The sequence below is a fragment of the Triturus cristatus genome, chromosome 8, assembly GCF_964204655.1.
Source record: "Triturus cristatus chromosome 8, aTriCri1.1, whole genome shotgun sequence".
Classification (NCBI taxonomy): domain Eukaryota; kingdom Metazoa; phylum Chordata; class Amphibia; order Caudata; family Salamandridae; genus Triturus; species Triturus cristatus.
In genome coordinates, this window is record NC_140591.1 from 743245159 (window position 1) to 743258283 (window position 13125).

The 13125-nt window shown below is 41.7% G+C and overlaps 1 protein-coding gene across 1 annotated transcript in view; it reads left to right on the plus strand.

Annotated features, from left to right (window-relative positions):
- Nucleotides 1-1882: 1882 nt before the first annotated feature.
- Nucleotides 1883-13125, plus strand: part of ASMT (acetylserotonin O-methyltransferase) — a 255792-nt gene continuing 244549 nt past the window's right edge. Inside the window, exon 1 of the mRNA XM_085622161.1 lies at nucleotides 1883-1978. Within this exon, the coding sequence (XP_085478287.1) occupies nucleotides 1907-1978 (72 nt within the window). The 5' untranslated portion in view covers nucleotides 1883-1906. The remainder of the gene's footprint in view (nucleotides 1979-13125) is intronic.

The window sequence follows — 13125 nt, forward strand, 5'->3', positions numbered from 1 at the left end:
GCTTGCGGTGCCGCACTGCAACACTTTCTTGTAAATGAGCCCCAAAACTATTGACATTAGTATAGATACTGCATAGAAAATACGTCCTGGGGATTGCTGGTCCTACAGGAAGAATGGAGATTGGTTCTGTGAGAGTGCCCAAAACCAGCACAGCGACTAAAAGCAAATTACCCAACACAGCAAGCACATGTAGGGCAGCAAAGAGACCGAATGGGCACCTGAGAAAACAAGGCTGCTGCGAGGGAGAAGGCGGAGTATGACCTATTGAGAGAGTTGAAAAAACCTGCATCTTGCTGCCTTTTATAGTGTCTCTGCCTAGAATGACCAGGAAGGGTTGTTATGATGTATAGTGATGGGTGTCATCTTGGATTGGGTACTACTGTGGTAACAGTCGGTGACTCCTTAATGGGAACTACGGTGGGAACTAAGTTGGCCATGAGTCCCTACTCTCCAACTATGGCTTGATTTCTATAGTCTCCAATTCCTCTGGTATCTTACTCTTACTGGAACCCAAAGACTTCTCTCGATGAGCTGTTGTGATGTGTGCGGGCCCCTAATCTGTGGGTATGCTCCACAATTATTTAGCTACTAAATTGGTAGAGTAATAAAGGAATGTAATGAGTAATTGCATTATTCTTCTGAAAAGTTACTGTAATTTTCTCAATATGTGTCACATCGGTGACATGAATCATAGATTTCTTTGTGTGCTGATGATGCGTCATTCAAGCTATTGATTAATCTTTAGACAACACTATATCATTGTAGTTTGGGTGTTATATTGTGGCCTTTCAAAAGTTGTCTATCTGTTAATCTGTGCTTTTTAGTCAGGTAATTTTACTGATACCATAGCTTATATAATGAGCCATTGTATATATGAAATAGTGCCTGAGGTTATAAAGAGGACCTGGCCAGTTGGGTGTTAAGGTTTACTTACCTCTTTAACTATTGTGTTTCCTGCATTTTTGAGGTTTTGTGTTGTAGGTGCTACTAACAAACTGTCAAGAAACGTTTTTTTATGACTTGCACCTGAAAATTACAATCCCTCAAGAAAGGAGGTGTATTTACATTCGTTTCCTGCCTGGGTCTGCTTAAGAAGAAGTATGCACCTGATATGCAGCTGTTACCGTATTTTACCTAAACTAACCTCAGGTTTACAGTTTGTAGCTGCTTCTGTGTTCATATCCTGTCCGGAACAATACATTTCGATATGCATACCATTTTAATCAGTTCCTCCCATACAAATATGCAGGCAGTGAGTTTTACAAGCAAAGCATGCATTCATTATGTGCTGTACGGCAGAGGCAACCTGTTACAGTACACTCTGAAAAGTGGGTGGGAATTTCAAAGTGAGTGAAGACAGCTCAGAGAGTTGAGCACTCACTCCAGTAGAAAGCGCCCACTTGAATGTTTTAAGTATGAATTTTGCCATTGCTGGCACAAACGTTCATCCTTTCGTAGTAGGTACAACTCTTACTACTGAGCCCGACACTAGTAACGCACTTTCTATCCATCCATAAACCGGTACTCACTGCTTGCGTCTGCAGTATTCTCCCACTCATTTTCATATCAAAGTAAGGCGAGTCATAGGTGCAAAACGAAAATAAACTAGAACTTTGGCGCTAAAATATTCTCGCACTTTCACTGTGCAGTCTGCAAATGCGCTTTGGCGACTAAATAAGGGTATAAAGCGCTACGTAAATGATGCTGCCATAAAATCGTATGTCTGAAAGATCAGTGCGGTGTTTTATGCAAACTGCTGCATTTTTTATTTAGAGTGAATAGAAAAGAATTAGCACAAGCCGCTGGCACTACAATGTCATTTAAGCTTCTCACTCAGAATGAGGAGTAAAGCAGCTTACTAGCTGCATAAAAGAGGTCAGACAGATACCTAGGATGACAAGACACCATGAGCTCCTCGGAAGACCTGCAATATCCCAAACGTCTGCTTGCATACACAGATGGATTTCTTGTCTCCAAGGTAGGAAACTCCAGATTGTGTAGAAAGAAATATAAAATAGCTTCATAGTTTATTCACGAAAGTAGAAATGTTGACATGAACTTTAAAATGGGCAATACCATTTCTGATCAGCAGTTGAGAAATATAAAGAAAGGGGAAACATGTTTTAGATTTGGGAAGAGATGCAGGGAGCAAAATAAAGACTGGTTTGCATGTGAATGAACAGTAAAGATTTCGAATTACGAATTTATCTTAAATAACAATATAGTTGGTCCTATGTCTACACCGTACCCCATCCTTTTCTGGTGGGTATGGTGAAACGAGAATATGACAGGGACAGCCACATGCCTCCTTAGCAGCAAGGAGACAAGAAATGTGTAGGCCTTAATTCCTAAAAATAACCTTTTTGTTTTTAATAACGACATTTATTTAGCACCTCGAACAGCCCTTCTCCTATTTCTTTGCTCTGTAAATTATCACAGTTTTTATTACCCAATTTAACGATACTCAATTTACGGAGAGTGTAAGGCTGGGTTGTTCCAAATCCTTACTCGTAACGTGCAAATCACAACTGATGTTAGTGGCGAGCGTTAACTTAATTATTGTGAAACGGGCGGATGCCTCTGTAGAGGGCATTTAGAAGTAGGCAGAATAACCTGTTCTGATACAAAACAAATATACATTTGTTTTGCATTGTAGCCGGTACCATGCTGACAGTGCAGAATGCTGAACATTAAATTAATAGGTAATACAGGATACTATATGACCTCTACAGAAGAATAGACCCATAATCTATGAGTATATATATATATATATATATATATATATATTCCATTCCACATTTACCCAAGAGCGGGGCACACTCACTTCTCGACGCACATAGGGTCAGGGAAGAACAGGCACACACATTTGGGGAAACACTCCTTTCCCTCATAGGCTGTCCGCTACACAGTGAAAGCCACCATACAGACTTCCCAGTGATCTCCTTTTATTTGAATGCAAAACACAATTGCACTCAGGTGAATTAGTACACCATTGCATTCTGGGACTGGCAGTCCAATCAATCAAACCCATGTGGGCTGCTGGCAGTCTCTGTATAAAATAGTGCTAATCACGGGCATGTCTTCAATATCTTCCCCCAATACTACCATGTGTCAAAAGTTCCGCTCCGCTGAAAACACAGTCCAGCAGCGGAGCCGCTGTTGTCTGCGGCGGTGCGCCCCTCGGGTAGGCAAGCCGATTCTATTCCGTTCAACATTTACCCAAGGGCGAGGCACACTCACTTCTCGACGTCCATAGGGTCAGGGAAGAACAGGCACACTCGACGTCAGCAGAGACCTGACACGTTTCGGGAAACACTCCCTTCCTCATAGGCTGTCTGCTACACAGTGAAAGCCACCATACGGACTTCCCAGTGATCTCCTTTTATTTGAATGCAAAACACAATTACACTCAGGTGAGTTAGTACACCATTGCTTTCTGGGACTGGGAGTCCAATCAATCAAACCCATGTGGGCTGCTGGCAGTCTCTGTATAAAATAGTGCAAATCACGGGCGTGTCTTCGATATCTTCCCCCAGTACTACCATGTGTCAAAAGTTCCGCTCCGCTGAAAACACAGTCCAGCAGCGGAGCCGCTGTTGTCTGCGGCGGTGCGCCCCTCGGCTAGGCAAGCCGATTCTATTCCGTTCCAAATTTACCCAAGGTCGGGGCACATATATGTATATATATATAAATATATGTGGCAAAACAATGGTAACTCACTCGAGAAGCACTCGGGAAACACACAAGGTTACCAGCCTTTATTGAAGAGGTACGGGCAGGTACAGCAGCTGGTAGATTGTAGCAGTCTCTCGTGCTGCCTGACGCGTTTCGAATTTAATTTTTTCAAAGGCTCCCTACGAGAAATGTGTGCTCGGTCTCCTCCTCCCAATGCATTTATAGAGTCCAGCCCTGCAATAGAGCCACATGTTATCCTTTGGCATTGTGGGAGTTTGAGTGTCTATTATCATTTCAATGTATCGCACAATTTTCTGCCTGATGAAGCCCTGGATTGGGCCCCTGCCGCTGCTCGAGTCCTCGATCCTGCTGTGTTTCTCCGCATATGAGGTAGGTGAATCTTAACCACGCGGCCCCCTGAGCATTATGGAGTAGTGCATCCTCAGCGGCTGAGCGGCCACATATAATTGGCAAAACACTGGTAACTCACTCGAGAAGCACTCGGGAAACACACAAAGTTACCGGCCTATATTGAAGAGGTACGGGCAGGGACAGCAGCTGGTAGATTGAAGCAGTCTCACGTGCTGCCTGACGCGTTTCGAATTTAATCTTTTTCAAAGGCTCCCAACGAGAAATGTGTATATGTATATATATATATTCACTGAAAAAACCATAGGTTTCAGAGACGTTATAGTTAGAAATTAGCATTTAAAAAACCTTAGAAATTCACAGAAAGAAACATAGGTTTCAGTGGTGTTATAGTTAGCTGGACATTTCACCCGTACAAAACCATAGAAATTCCTCCGTTATAGTTAGTTCTGCTAACTATAACTCGCGCGCCCGCAATGCACTGCTGATGATGTCACATGTTACATCATTCATGACATGGTCAGTGACATCACTGACGACATCTCAAATGACATCACTGATGACATCACCGATGACATCATCCAGTGAATGTGGTTTAGTTTGAAATGTAAATATGTATTATATATATACCAATCTGTATTGAAGATTGAGTGGATATATAACTGTCTGGATGGAGGATTTAGTAGCTGTCTGACTGTTTAAGTGAGTAATTAAAAGTGTCTCCCTTCATATATGGATTAGTAACTAAACTATGTGAATATGTGCATCGCTGTCTCTGTTGTTGTATAACATGCTGCATCAGTTGGTCACTAACTACATGAGTGTGTATATTAGTTATTGATTAGTTGGGTGAGTATTTGTATGGGACACTGAGTTTGTGTGTGGTTGGATGAGTGAGCGTAACTCTATGCATTTATGTGTGAATGGTTGATTGACTAGGTGTATAGGTTTAAGAGTGCATGTGGAAACAGTTGTTTGGGTGACTGAGTGTATTTATTTGTGTGTTGGTGAGCGAATATATGTTTTAGTTGTACATCTTCAACAAAGTAAAAAAATAAAAGGCATTGTATGTGAGAGTTGGTGTATATAAATACGTATATATAAGAGTCAGTGATTGTGAGAGTAACTATATGAATGAGTGTATAATTGTAATGGTGATTTTTTAACATATTAACTATGAGTTACTATGTGTTTGAATAAATGAGGTGTTGTGTGTAAAATTGTGTAAGTGAGTAAATGTAAGTGTGATTAATGTTTTTCATGAGTGAGTAGGATGACTGCATAACCGACTAAGATGGCTGCTGATGTGTCAATGTCTATATATGTGTATAAGTGCATTTGATAGTGGTCTATGAATTAGTGACTGCATGTATAAGTGATTCTGTTGTTGAATGTGTAGTTGTGTGTGTAGACATAGGAATCAGTGAGTGGGTATGTAGTAACTGGTATTGGTGTGTCAATGGTTTCAAATATGGTACTCTGTATTTTACAGTGAGTGATGAAAGGTTATACTAGTGTATGATGAGGTGTATCAGATTGTCACGTGGATGATGTCATCAGTGATGTCATTTGAGATGTCATCAGTGATGTCATCAGTGATGTCACTGACCATGTCATGATTGATGTAATATGTGACATCATCAGCAGTGCATTGCGGGCGCGCGAGTTATAGTTAACAGAACTAACTATAACGGAGGAATTTCTATGGTTTTGTACGAGTGAAATGTCCAGCTAACGGTAACACCCCTGAAACCTATTGTTTTTTCTGTGAATTTCTAAGGTTTTTTAAATGCTAATTTCGAACTATAACGTCTCAGAAACCTATGGTTTTTTCAGTGAATTTCAAAGCTTTTTTAAATGCTAATTTCTAACTATAACGTCTCAGAAACCAATGGTTTTTTCAGTGAATTTCAAAGGTTTTTTAAATGCAAATTTTTAAGTGTAATAGTAGTTATACCTATTTTTTTGTACTGATTTTCTACAGTTTAACTGTTTATTTATAAATATTTTATTCATTAAATAACATTATATATTTTTCTGAAAATTGCACAAAATTTTTTTTTCAACTTTAAAACTGAAATATATGTTTAATTTGTTTGTTTTATTTTTTATTTTAATATATTATTATTTTCTTTTTTTTTTTAATATTTAAAAAAATTTTTCGGAGTCACGCACCCAAAGCGTACACATCACGGTGTGTGTGTGGATTCTAGCCGCCATTTTAGAAACATCGTGAAGGATCCACGTACGGTGTGCAACGGCTGCGTGTTTTTCAGTTACATCATATAAATTTAATATTACGTGATGTGCGCGATTGGTATGCGACCAGTCCGTGACTCCTGCTCCCGCGCATTCGCGACACATGCACATTATGGTACTCGACGCTTGCGCGGTGACGGGTCCTGCGTGATGTCATATACGTGCTGGGGCGCGCTGGGTGCGCAACTCCCGTGAAATTTTTTTATGTTCTAAAATGATATGTATGTGTGTTTAATATATATATTAGGGCATGAGACTATCTAAGATATTCATAAAAATAATATATTTGTACTTACAATAAACTTATATTATTTTTAAATATATTTTCGCGAAGTCGCGTCGGGTGCATGCTTCGTGAGCGCAGAGTGCGCGGATCCCATGTAACCTAAAAAAAAAAGGTTTCATTGGTTCATAACATTTCCCACTGTAACTATTGAAGGACCCCACCCATTTTATTCATTCTTGTTGGAGCATCTTTAGAGAGACATCTCTTTTCCTACAAGAACCCTTTTTGCTTGTTTTTTTGGTGTTTTTCAAAAAATATCAAACAAAATGGCATCTGGACAGCAGGAGCAGCAGGAGGAAGTATCTTCTGAAGACGAATTCTTGCAGGAGGCACCACGTCCACAGAGGCCGGAATGTCGTGTGGAAATTCTTGACTTTTCCACCTGGAGAGAAGAAAGTAAATGCGAGAAAGGTGACGTGCAAAATTTGTGACCAAGTCCTGTCAAGAGGCAGTGAAAAAAAATACTCTTGTGACACTGCTTCTATGTACAAGCATCTCCGGACCACACATCTTCTCAATCTTGCTCGGGAGGAAATGAGGCGAGCTGCTTTGAACCCCTCACCTGCTGTTGCAAGCACATCTGGAGCGTCCTCAGGAACACCTGCAATGGACATTAGGCCAGAATTCGCCTTTCTCGAGCAACACTGCGTGAAGTGTAAGAAACGTATATACTTCGGTGAGCAGTCGGTGGATGCAGTTTGTGCTGCGCAAACGCAACCATCATTGTTAATTTTTTTGTTTTTTTGTTTTTGGAATGATAAGTAATTCCAAATGTTTCCTGTTTTATTTGTTCTTTTTTTGTTCATTTTTTGAAAAAACACCGAAAAAATGCAAAATTGTTAAAAAAATAGAAAAAAATAAAAAAGAAGAAAAAAAAGTTCTTATTAGAGCTACCTCATCTGGTTAAAGAAAGAACTATAATTGCAAGGTAATGTGTGAAAGTTTGGTTGAATATATGTATACAGCATGATTGGCTGAAAGAATGCATTAGTAGAGTATGGTGAATTTATAGGTGAAGATTTATGAGGAAGTACTGCAGCGTGACACCGCAAGCTCTTTAGCTGCACTGCACTGTGGCACTCCCGAAGCACAGGGATGTGACATATGTACATGAATTTGTTGCAACTCTGTGCTTCCCTCTGCACTGCTGCACAAACTGCAGCCATGCGGTGACACAGGCACCCTTGCACCATGGTGCAAGGATGTCTGTGTCGTGTGGAGATTGTTTTTGTGCAGGAAGGGACACCTTCCTGCACAAAAACAATCAGTAAAGGCATTTTCCTCTTTCAATGTATGCTGTGGAATGCAGCATGCATTGAAAGAGGAAACAATGAGGAGAAATGAAAACAATTCTCCTTATTGCGCCTTGCTACACCAACTCGAGGATGGCGCAGCATTCACACACATCTCCAGATTTACGATTTCTCATGAATCTGGAGATGTGTCTTGTTCTATGGGTGTTGCATGGGAACACCCACAGCAACACCTATGGGACGCCCCTTCAACGCAAAGTTCTGTGTATGAAGGGGTCGTATTTACAAGGAGAGGAAAAACAACGCAGGGTGGCTTTTCCTCTCCTTGTAAATATGAAGGAGTGCCTGGCGCCATCACTACGTTACAAAAAGTGACGTACTGGTGGCGCAGGGTGCTTGTAAATCTGCCCCATAAGTGCTTAGGTATTGGCAGACTGATACAATAAGAACATAGTGCTGGATGGGTGATTGAAGAATTACATGAGACTGACAGGAGGTATCCTGCGCTGCATGGGTACTACTTCATTATTTAATGGAGTGGACCAATAGTATGTATCTGCTTAGAGATTTGTAGGGATTATGCACAGAATATTTTATGTGTACTTGTGTTGGTGTCTATGTCATTTCATAAGAATACCACTAGTAACTGGAATGATGACAGCGCTGCAAACAGAGTAAACATTTAATTTATAAGTGCTTACGTATTGGTGGATTGATAGGATAAATAGACAGTGGTAGATTGGTGATTAAAGAAGTGCATGGGACAGACTGGACGATTTCTACACTGCATGAGTACTAACTGGGTATTTAGAAGAGTGTATCAATAGTATGTAGCTAGTTAGAGTTCTGCTTGGACAGTGCACAAAATATTATAGATGTACTTGTGTTGTGACTTATTCATAATAAACATACTTAGAATTGCAAACATCAACATAAACAATGGACTACACATTACTTTAAAGTGAAAGGCTATCGGCCATATTAATCTGGGCACATTGCGTATTATAATGGTTCTTACACGAAAGAAAAGGAAAAAAAGGGGTGTTAATATACACAAACTATCCTTAAATAAAGTTCTAGCGATTATAGTTCCATTCCATTCACAGCTCATTTGAGATGTCATGAGTGATGTCATGAGTGATGTAACTGACCATGTCATGAATGATGTAATGTCTGAGGTCATTAGCAGTACATTGCAGGGGCGTAAGTTATAGTTGGCTCAGGAAACTATAACTGCTGAATTTCACTGGTTGTGTATGAGTGAAATCTGAGTCTAAATATACCGTCCCTGTAAACTTTTTTTCAGCAAATTTCAAGTTTTTTTTAAACGTTAAGTAAGATGCATATCAGAATGGATGGTGGGGGGTTGGAAGCAGGGCCAGGCATTGTGCTGCCCCCACCCAAGCTTGCTGCTCCTGCCTTCCCTCCTCCTAGCCATCCATTGTCCAAGTCCATGTCTCTGCTCCATTATTACAGCCCTGAGTGGCTGTTGTTCTGCCACTGGCCTTCCCGCCTTCTCTAAACAGTTAGCTTGCTGCTCCATCCACCTCCTCCCTATCCTCTGTTGTCTGAATCCATGGACTAGCCTCCTCCCTCCGGCTATGCATGGTCTGATGTGCTGCCACTGCCCTCCATTTAGCATGATGTACCAGTCCACTTCTCCTGCCCTCCATTGCCCAATTCTATGCCCCATCATTGACCTCCTGCTTAGCCTCTGTGCTTAGCTTGCTGCCCTTATTCTTCTTCCCCCTGCCCTACGATGTCGTTGTGCATGCCCCTGCTCCATCCTTTTTGCCCACCATGTTCCATGGACCTGCCACTCCTATCTATTCTGAGTGTTCTGTTGAGCTGCCACTCCCCTCCCACCTGCCTAGCATTGTCAGATGACTATAACCTGTCCCTGCCACCTCCACCCTGCCTGTCCACATTCCATGCCCGAATCCCCTTCCTCCTGTCCTCCATGGTCCATTTTACTGCCACACCCTTCTGCCCTCCCTGGTCTGTTGTGCTGCAACTGCTCCTTCTGCCTGCCCCGCGCAGTCTGTTGTGAGGCCCCTTCCCCTGAACTCTCTTGTCTGTGCCCAGGTCCTGACCCTCCCTTCTATCCTCCATGGTCCTTTGTGCATGCCCCTGCACCTTCCTTCTTGCCCATCATAGCCATTGTGCTGCCACTAACCCTGCCACTTGCCATGCATGGTCTTCTGTGCTGCTACGGCCCCTCCCACCTTCCCTGTGTGGTCAGCTAGCTGCCCCGACCCCCTCCCACCTTCTCTCCATGGTCTGTGTGTATGCCATCATAGTCTCACTGTTGCTCTCCATGGTGTGTCTTGCTTCTAGTGCCCATCCTGCCTGACCTCCATGGTCATCTTGCTGCTCCTGCGCTGCCCCCTTGCCTCCAGCCCTCTGTTTCCATGTGCGGACCCCTATTCCCTCCGTCCTGGCTTGTCTGTTCCATTGTAATGCCCCTGATCCGTCCCTCCTGCCCTTTATGGTCTGTTATTCTGCAGCTTTCTCTCCTGTCTGTCCATTATGGTCAGCAGCTACAATTGCCTCTTTCCATTCTGTTCTCTGTTGTCCATGTGCATGGTCCTGTCCCCTCCCTAATGCTTTCTGTGGAATGTTGTGCTGCACTCCCGTCCCGCATGCCTTGTGTGGTGCATAGTGCTGCTGCAAACCCTAATGCATGCCCCGTACGGTCAGTTTGGTGCACCTCTCCATTTCCCTCCTGTCCTCTATTATCCGAGTCCATGTCCCTACCCCAATTCCTCCTGCCTTCCATGATCCATTGTACCACACTTGCTAACATTTTGAACTTGGGAAGAGGGAGATTTTGAAAAAAAACTGGGGTATTGATTTTCCCCTTTGACTTACATTGAAAAAGAGGAGATTGTAGACAGGAGACAGATCAAATAAAGCACATTTAGGCGTATAAACATTGGACGTTTCCTGGCTGAATCGGGTCTGTTGGCATGTATGGTTGTACTACCACTGCCTCTTCCTTCTGCCCACAATGGTCTATTATATTGCCACAGCCTCACTTGCCAGTCCTGTATTGTTGGCTTGTTGCCACAGCCCCTCTTTCCACTGCCCTCCATAGTCTGTTGTGCTGCCACTGCCCTTCCTGCCTTCCCAGTGTGGTCAAATTGTTGCCTCTGCACACTCCTACCTGCCTTCAATTTTCAGAGTCTGTGCCCCTGGCGTCTGCCTCTCAACAGTATCCTAATGAACAACTAGATTGCTAACATTCTATATTTATTACAAAAGTGTGGAACGCCTGACTACATCTTGATGTAATCAAAACTGCAATACCTAGATCATTTCAGTTAGAAATTACATATATGAGAGGGTCTCATTTGCATCAAAATTATGGTTAGTGCTCTAAAAAAATAAAATGAGGACATATTTTCTGAGTTTTCAAATAGCGACAAAGCACTTTTCAATTATTTGTTATCTTTATGTTTTTTTATCCAGTTGACCACTTGATTAAATGTTGCACTTAGGGGAGAAGATATGGTGTTACTCCCAGAGCTGCAGACTTTGCAACTGGGCAACCAGTTTGGAGTTTCTGCTTCAGCTCGACATTCTGTGATTCTGGTCAAATCAATTAATCTCCCCATGTCTACAGCCAAAATGAATTTGTTCTTGTGTGATGTAACCAATGCTCATGTAAAGCACTCCAATACCTGACAAGTCTGCACTATATAAAACTGCAAAAACACAAAAAATAAATTTGCACACTTCTGTCATTGGGCTACATGTGGGCTACAGCTGGGTGATATTTGTGCTACATTTGGGCTCTTTTGTCTCTGGTGGCAATCTTGGGAGATTTATTTGTTATGAAGTTACCTAATTTCCTCATTTACTGCAGTCTCCTCAGTAGAAAATGCTTTCAGTTTTTTACTTTGATTCCATCAAGAAGGTATTCAGATATGTCACACATTTGCCATAAATTCTAAATGTTAGCACTGTAGTTGCTCATTAGGGGTCATATGTATCAAACGATTTTGTATTTGCAAACTCTGCGATTCGCAAAAAAACAGCGTTTGCGAATACAAAATCGCAAAACGCAATGTATGAGCCATTTTCGCATCGCATTATTAAGGAATCGCTAATTTTGCGATTCCTTAATTTTGCGTAAGCATTTAAGGAATCGCAAATTGCAATTCCTTAAATGCTATGTAACAAGCACCCAAGTTGTGCGATTTCTCCTTAAGAAATCGCAAATTGCCAGCAACTTAAAGTTGGTGGTAATTTGCGATTTCTTTGACAAATGCACTTTTTGGCATTTTTCAAAATGCCATTTGGCGCACATACATGCCCTTAGGGCATGTATGTGCACCATGTGCGCACACATGCTCGTTTCAGGGGTGCATCAGGGTGTCCTTATGACACCCTTGCACCCTTGAAATTATTCTTAATTTGCGATTCTCTAATTGCGAATCGCAAATTGAGAATGACTTTCCATTCATTCCTATGGGCCTCCTGGCCCATAGGAATGAATGGGAAGGTATTCCTTAATTGCGATTTCGCATCTTGCTAATCGCAATTAAGGAATAACAAGAAATCGCAAAATATTTGCGAATTTTTAAATACATCCCTTTTTGCGATTCTCAAATAGCGATCCTCAAAAAATCGCTATTTGAGAATCGTAATAACGGATTTTGATACATATACCCCCTGATCACTGTAGTAAAGCTACTGCTCACCACAGAAGTCTGCTGCTGGTATTAAAAGTGCATGTTTCAGTCTGCATGTCAGAATTTTTCAATGAAATAGAAGAGGATTTGAGAAGTCACTCAAAATGTGCCCTAATTTTTCTTTCTTCAGCACTAATCATAATTTCTATGGCAAAATGAACCCCCTCATTGTGTTCCTTTTTAAATTAAATGTTTTAAGTGTCACCAGTTTATTCCAATCAAGATGGCTTCAGGTGGGCCATACTTTTGTCATAAGTAAGACTGTTAGCGCTCTAGTTGTTCTTTAGAACACTCTGGGACATTCTGTCATTGGGCTATACTTGGGCTACATCTGGGTGATATTTGGGCTACATTTGAGCTCTTTTGTCTCTGGTGGCCATTTTGGGAGACTTATTTGCTATGATGTTTCCTAATTTCCTCATTTACTGCAGTCTCCTCAGTGGGAATACTTTCAGTTTTTTATTTTGGTTCCATCAAGAAGGCATTCAGATGTGTCACACATTTGCCATAAATTCTGAATGTTAGCACTCTAGTTGCTCATTAGATCACTGTAGTAAAACTACTGCTCACCAGGGAAGTCTGCTGC